Consider the following 7,670-nt stretch of genomic DNA (forward strand, 5'->3'; position numbering starts at 1 on the left):
AGCAAGAGGTAGGCAATGGTGGTAAAATAACTTGCCCAGGGTCACACAGCTGGGAAGTGTCTGAGGCCACATTTGAACCCAGAACTCCAGGCTTGGCTCTCAATGAAATGATCCATCCATCTGCCCCAGATTTGACCAGTGTCATTATTGATGTGCAAAATAAATGGGAGCTCTCTGTCCACCATCTCATGCAGCCCCTCCTTTCTTTTGCCTTGGCAGAGATCTCTGACTCCGCGCCTCTTTAAGAGTTTCTATTCCTAGCCCTGAGACTCAGTCTATAGTTTGTGAATCTCTGTAGGTAGGTAGGGGATTATCATATTGACCCCCTGACTTTCCCAACAGGGCTTCTGTGGGTCTTCATCTCTAGGCTTTCAAGTGCTGACCAGCCCTTTTTGGACCTAGTTTCCACACTAATATCACACACTCCATCTCTCAGACAACTGTTCAGAAACGCATTTTTTATTCTCAGATGTCAAAGAAGCAGCCTTTGTAGAAGGCCAGTCTCAATTGCCTGGTGCTACTGAAGCCATTGGAGTAAGGGGAACCAGTACAAGACCCAGAACCTGGGTAAAGATAGAGAAGAGAGGTGAAGGATAGAGGGTACAGTAATGGGAGCTCAGAACAGGGCAAGGACCTGACCCAGATCTTGGCAAACCAGGGTCCAATTTGGGCTCTGACAAGGCTGTAGGGATCCATGGCCAAGGATGAGGGGGATGGTGTCAGACTTAGAGGGAGGTAGAGGGACAAGGTGGAGAAATTAGGGATAAACAGGGACAAATCAAGGGATAGAGGAGGGGAGACTGAAAAGGAGATGGAGAAACTAAGGAAGAGAGGGTCAAGGAAGACTTAAAGGTATCATAATGAAGAGACTAAGGGGATAGAGAGACTGATGGGAAGATCTTGAAAAGGAAATAAGGGAGTGAAGGTGGGGAGACAAGGAGGACAACAGGTGGATGAGACTGAGGGAGAGAGGGTAGGGGGAAATAAAGGATATGAGGAGTGCTGGAAGGATGGAGGCAAAGAGATTGAAAGAAAAAGAGGAGGAAGAATAAAGGCCTGAGAAGTAGAGTCTAAGGGAGAGAGGGTGTGAGGAGGCAGAAGGACAGAGGGGACATACTGAGAAAGAGAGAGTGATGGTCTAAGAGACACAGAGGGCAATTGAGGAGGATGGGGAGACAGAGAGGGTTATCAAAGGCTCAAGGGAATAAAGGGGGAGAAACTCAAGGATAATAGATGGTTGAAGAACAGAGAAAATCTGAGGGACAGAAATGGGAAAGCCTAAAGAGGAAGATGGGGAGAATAAGGAAGAGAGAGAGAGAGATGAAAGAGACTGAAAAACAACCAAGAAATCAAAGGAACAATAAGAGAAGGGGAGGCTATGGAGAAAGAGGGCAGTACTAAAGGATAATGGAAAACTAAGAAGGCAGAGCAGAGAGAGAGGCAAACTGAGGATGGTTTGAAGGGGCTTCAATGGGCATCTAGCTCTACCTGGAAAAAAAAGAATGCCTTCCTCAATAGGGCTTCCATTAATTTCTAGACCCTGCCTCAAATCCATGGTTTAGGGGGTTTTGGGTGCTGCCCAACCCTTTTCTGACCTAGATACAGTTGATAGAATGTTGGCCCTGAAGACAGAAAGAACTGTCACCCTAAGTAAGTCATTTAACTGCTATCTGACTCAGTTTCTTCATTGTAAAATGAGAATCATGATAGCATCTAGCTCCAGGGTTGTTGTCTGAATCATAAAAGATAATATCTGTAAAATGCTTAGCAGGGTGCTTGGTACATAGGTACTTAATGTTTGTTCCCTTCCCCCTTTCTCCTATATACTTCCTAAGTGGTCATCCATCACCCCTTCCTTGAAGACCTTCATCAAGGAGGAGGCCATTTCCCTTTGTGGGCAGTTCTAGATGAGAGGAGCTTTTCTGGAAGTCAAATCTATAGTTTTTTTTCTCTGTTTTTGACCTGCTTGGCTTTGGAATCAGTACCATATTTGTTTTATAAAAGGAATTTGGTAGAACTCCTTCTTTGCTTATTTTGTCAAATAGTTTGTATAGTATTGGGATTAGTTGTTCTTTAAATGTTTGATAGAGTTCACTTGTTAATACATCTGGCCCTGGGGACTTTTTCTTCTGAGTTCAAGCCTAAATTGACTTCTTTGCAACATTTATCAATGACTCTGAGTTCTGCCCCCAGGACTAAACAGAATAAGCCATCCCTCTGCCACAAGGTAAATGCTCTTTTGTTGCCCCTAAGCCTTCTCTGTTCCAGGCTCAATCAGGTGAATTGAATTGCTCCTAATATGACACAATCTTGAGGCCCTTCCCTAGTTGGGCTGCCTTTCTTGGGATGCTCTCCAGCTAGTTCTTTTCTTTCTTTCTTTTTTTTTTTTTGGACAGGGCTTGGGATTTCATCCTCTGGGGAGAAAACTTCCTTTAGCAAGGCAGATCAGCACCTGCTCTTTGTCTCATGGCCTTTAGAGAATTGGCTGAGGGCCCTTGGGAGGTTAAATAACTTTCCCAGGGTCAGAAGGGCAACATGCATGGGAAGAGGGACTTGATAACAGGTAGAGAGAGAGACAGAAAGAGATAGACAAACAGAGCCAGAGAGAAAAGAAGAGGAGGAAGAGGAAGAAGAGAGTGAGGGAGAAAGGTGGAAAAGAGTGAGTGAAAGAGTGTGTTGAGGAGGCACATAAGAGAGGGTAAAGACTGAAGAAGGGGGCAGACTGAGAGATATTAACAGTTATGAGGGGAAATTTGAAAAACAGAGAGGGACAAGGCCAAGGGTCAAAATGAGAGCCATTGGAACAGAGTGAGTGGTCGCTGTGTGATTGACCAGTGAATGGTCTTTGGTCAGCTGGTTAGAAGCCTGGACTTATCGGGGCACCATTCGAAGCTGGAAAGGTCTAGGCACATTGCCCAAGCCCGAGCTGAGGGGAGTCAAGTCAATCTCCTCCGGGGAGCACAGTGGCTGTAGTGTGAAGTTCTGCAGAATCCCAGTCAGGTAAAGGAACAGCTCCATGCGGGCCAGGGGTTCCCCTAAGCACAGACGTCGACCTGCAGGAAGGGAGAGGCTGAAAGTGGCTGGCATCATACATGATCACAGTCTGAGAAAGGAGAGGGACTTCCAACTCTCTTATTTTTGCAGATGAGGGAACTGAGGTCTGCCAAAATGAAGTGACTTCCCCAAGGGCACACAGGTTGTAAGGGGGGAGAACTGAGATTTGAACCCAGGGACTCTCATTAAATCCATCACTCTTTGCATTTCACTGTGGAGGCTTTGGGGAGTACCCACCAGCAGAGAAGGGCATGAAGGCTGGGCTCTTCTTGAATTCCTCCTTGGAGTCCAGGAAGTGGGCAGGGTTGAACTCATTAGGTGTCTTGAACTGACTGGGGTCATAGTGAACCGTGTTGAGGAGGGTGATGATATCAGTGCCCTGGAAGTGGAGGGGGAGGAGGGAGGAGGAAAGGCTGGGAGCTGGAACACTTGGGTCCCTCTTCATGGTGGAGGGGAAGTGGGAACCTTCAAGGTCCAGGATGGGTGAGGCTTAGGTAGGGCAGAAGGTGTTGGGAGATGGGAGGGTCAAAGGCTAGCTGAGTAGTTTTTTATTTTTCTCTTGGCATCTCCAGTGCTGGGCACTGGGCCTGGCACAGAGTGGGCAAGTAACTGCTTAATAAACTCTTGCTCCTCCATGGATGGGCATGGGGGCTTGAGGTCTGCCAGGATGTGAATCCTGAGTGATAGCCCAGCTGGGATCCCATTTAGGGCTTCAGGGAAGAAAGTCTGGGGTTGGGGTTTTGGAATTAGGGGGGAAAAGGAGGGCCCACAGACGGATCAAAAAGTCTTGCCCCATGGGCGGGGCAGAAATAAAGGTGGGGGAAGGGACAGGATGGTGCGGGGAGGGGCAGAGAGGGGTCTTAAACTCCTGGGTCCTGAGGAGGACTCGGGATGGAGTTCTACCTTGGGTAGCAGGAAGCCTCGAAAGAGTGTGTCGCGGGTAAGCCGGTGCGGCAAGTTCATGGGGATGATGTCCGCAAAGCGCTGCACCTCATGGATGACGGCGTCCGTGTAGGGCATAGAGGAGCGGTCATCCAGCGTGGGCCGCCTCCCCCGCCCCACCACGCTGTCAATCTCCGCCTGCACCCGGGCTGCGGGAAGCACCAGTGAGCCATGGCCCCTCCCCTCCCCTCCAGCTCTTCTGCCCCCAAGGCCAGGCTCCCCCCTCCCCTCCCCTCTTCTCCTGGTCTAGGGCCAGAGGCAGGGGACTGGACCATCTGGGAACACAGAGGAGGGGTGTCTGGGAAGGCAGGAGACATGGGCATGGCCAGTGAGCAGGAGGGGAACGGTGTGCCTGGGAAAGTGGGAGCGCACCCTGAATCTGAGGATACTTCATGAGAAGTAGGAAGCTGTGGCGCAGTGTTGTGCCCACAGTCTCTGTGCCACCGAAGATGAGGATGAACGTCGTCTTCACCAGTGTCTCCATGTGGAAGTAGCTGTCTGGGCTCTTGGCTTCCTGGGGACAGAGAAGGGCTGAGTCACCCGCACTCCGAAAGACCCAAGCCACGCATCTGCTCCTTCACCCACCCCACGTCCTTCCCTCCTCCTGGTCTGGTGCAGTAGCATCGAGAGAAGGGAACCCCATCCCTTCTTCCAACTGGGGCGGGACTGGAGGCAGATATGGAAGTCTTTCCTGCTGGGTTGGACTGGCCAGCCAGTTTTCTCAGGTTCTCCTTGTCCTTTCTGTCTGTGTCTGTGTCTGTGTCTGTGTCTGTGTCTGTGTCTGTGTCTGTGTCTGTGTCTGTGTCTGTCTCTGAGTCTCTGAGTCTCTGAGTCTCTGAGTCTCTGAGTCTCTGTCTCTGTCTGTCTCTGTCTCTTTCCACCTTCCTGGCCCTGGCTGAAGAAATGACAGGCTTGACATCATCTCCCCTCCTCATTCCCTCCTCCTTGCCAGACCAGGGTCAAGCACACTGCTCAGGCTGTCTCACCCTCCCACCTCTCTCATTGGCCCAGGAATGAGAACAGGCTCTCCACCCCCACCCCACATCCCAGCTCCGTGCCACTTCTGCCAGGCCTCTTAAACACAGCACTCTGGATCCTGGACCAACTGGCCATCTGCCCTCTGGGCCAATCAGGCTTCAGAAAGGACCTTTCAGGGGCTGGAGGGTGGGGATGGGGCATGGCCAAGTATACCAAGTCCCTACAAGTCAGACAGCAGACAGGGAAGAGAGGCAGGGAAGGGAAAGCTGCCCCTGGATGAAGTGGGATTAAATAAGGGACTGGGTTGATTTATGCTCATGAATTGACTTTAAGTGCCTTTGCACAGAAGCTGTCTGTCTGCCGGACGCTCCTGGAGAGCTCTCCTTTCACTCCTTCCTCCTTGGACCCTAGCTCCTCCTGCCCTCAGTGCCCGAGTGCCAGGGCTAACTCAAAGGAGGCTTTTTCCCAAAGTAATGCTTCCCCTATTTGGCTTTCACTTTGGCTAGGCCTAAGGGTCTGTCCCAATCCCAAAGAACTGGTCAAGAAAACCACTGGAGACTCCAGTGGGATTGGCATCTCCTCTCACAGAATGAATGTTCCCTCTTTGAAGGCAGAGATTGCCTCATTTTTCTATCTTGCATCTCTTACAGTGCCTGCTGTTAGCCATTGGCAGACATTTAATAAATGCTTGTTTAATAGAAATGAGCTGAATCAGAGGACTTGGGTTTGAGTTCTGTTTTCTGCCCTTGTGACCTGGGACAAATCAGGGCTTTTCCTCTGGATCTCAGTTTCCTTATTTGAAAATGAAGGGGTTGAATTTGACTGGTTGAACTCAAAAGTCTCTTTCAGTGCTAACTTCCATGATCTAAATCTTTAATGATTTCTATGTTTCATATCATTATCACTTGGTGGAGGAGCAGGGGAGGGAGGGAAAGCTTTGAGATCCTTCTACCATAGGCCAGCCAAGCTCTGCTCCCTCTGCCATTTTCTCATCATGGTGACCTTCCTGTCTACTTCTTTACTGCCTTCATGGACTGCCTTTCCTTTGGATACCCAAGGCATCCCTCCTTATCCTTGCATTATAAATCCTCTGATTCTTTGACAGATATCAAATGGCAGAGCTAGAAGGAATATTAGAAATGGAATTCAACCCCTAATTTTTCAGATGAGTAAATGGAGGCATTGCATTTTGGGATGGAGAGTGCTGAAAGGAAGGAAAGGACAGGTGAAGAATTGGTATACTTCCCTGATTTTGGGAGAAAACTTCCCAGGTATTTGGAGATTTATGGAATAACAGGATTGTTCTTGTTGTTTAGTCATTTCAGATTCTCCATAACCCCATTTGGGGTCTTCTTGGCAAAGAAGTAGAGTGGTTTGCCATTTCCTTTTCCAGTTCATTTGACAGATGAGGAAACTGAGGCAAACAGGGTTAAGAGATTTGGCTAAAGTTACATAGCTAGTAGATGTCTGGTGTTGGGTCTTCCTGACTCAGGGCATGGGGCTCTATCCACTGAGCCACCTAGCTGTCCAACAGAATGGCAGGCTCTTGGAATTAATAGAGTTTGAAATTCTTTAGGCTCATAGAAACTTGGACCCATAGAATTTTCGATTTACAGAGGCTTAGGATCATAGCGTGTTAGACTCTTCAAATCTTTGACTTTAAGAAGCAAGGAAACTCAGAATCCTTGAATATTAGACTCAGACTGAGAGGCTGTTACCAGGGTATGGTGACTGGAGCTTTTCCCTAGGGTGCTGAATTTAGAGGGTACCTGACACTCTCAACCTTTCAGAAGTATGGGAATAAAAGTAGTTAGTGCTTAGCAAGAAAAATTAAATAAACAACTACTAGATAGTCTGCTAGTGTGTCTCCCCTTTAGCCCCACCTGACCCCAGCCACCACAGAAAATGCCATGACTTCTGTCACAGATGGAAGAATTCTTCCTTATAACTTAGAATCATAGCATATTAAGTTCTTAAAATGAGGGAATTTGGGGTTCTTAGCCAGCTGATTCATAGAGAATTGGATCACCTGAGTCTCTAATAGTTGCAGAATCATAGACTTCTCAGGGATTGGATGCAGGAGGGACCCTAAAAGTCCTTCTAGGTACCCTGAAGGAGTTGGGAAGGGGATCTAGAGAAGGCCCTACCTCAGCCATCTTGATAAGAAAGCAGTCAATGAAGTCAGAAGGGCTGGTGGAGTCTAGGTTGATCTGGTGCTCATGGATGATGCGGTCGATGAGGGTCTTCATGCTCCCATAGTTCTGAAAGAGGCTGCGATGGGGGCCGGGGATCCATTGTAGGAGACCAGGGAAGATGTTGTATATCTGGGTGGGGAGGAGGAGGGAGGGAAAGATTCCAGTTTAGAGAGGGCCCTACCTTCCCATTCCCCTTGTCCCTCTCTCCTCTGGGTCCCCCAGCAACCCTCAATGGCCTCTGCAGGCTTCATCTACTCCCTCCCTTCCCAGCAGTCTCTTCCCAGGCGCACCTCCCCCCAGGGGCTGCTCATGATCTTAAAGTTTTCATTGATGAGATGGACAAGCTTGAGCAGACGCTCATCCTCATAGTCAAAGCGGCTGCCAAAGACGACTGAGCAGATGATGTTGGACACGGAGCGGCTGAGCACGAAGGTGGGATCAAAAGGGGCACCTGGGGGCCAGAGATACCTGAAGGTCAGCAGGGCTACTACAGGGTGACCC

General features: G+C 49.1%; 1 protein-coding gene across 1 annotated transcript in view; it reads right to left on the minus strand.

The window, feature by feature from the left end:
• Positions 1-442: 442 nt before the first annotated feature.
• CYPIIF2 (cytochrome P450, family 2, subfamily f, polypeptide 2) overlaps positions 443-7,670 on the minus strand; it is a 10,444-nt gene continuing 3,216 nt past the window's right edge. The window contains exons 5-10 of the mRNA XM_001371834.5: positions 7,460-7,620; positions 7,122-7,298; positions 4,369-4,510; positions 3,958-4,145; positions 3,292-3,433; positions 443-3,053 (exon numbers count right to left, since the gene is read on the minus strand). Coding sequence (XP_001371871.2) covers positions 2,872-3,053; positions 3,292-3,433; positions 3,958-4,145; positions 4,369-4,510; positions 7,122-7,298; positions 7,460-7,620 — 992 coding nt within the window. The 3' untranslated portion in view covers positions 443-2,871. The remainder of the gene's footprint in view (positions 3,054-3,291; positions 3,434-3,957; positions 4,146-4,368; positions 4,511-7,121; positions 7,299-7,459; positions 7,621-7,670) is intronic.

This window comes from Monodelphis domestica, chromosome 4 (genome assembly GCF_027887165.1).
Source record: "Monodelphis domestica isolate mMonDom1 chromosome 4, mMonDom1.pri, whole genome shotgun sequence".
Classification (NCBI taxonomy): Eukaryota; Metazoa; Chordata; class Mammalia; order Didelphimorphia; family Didelphidae; genus Monodelphis; species Monodelphis domestica.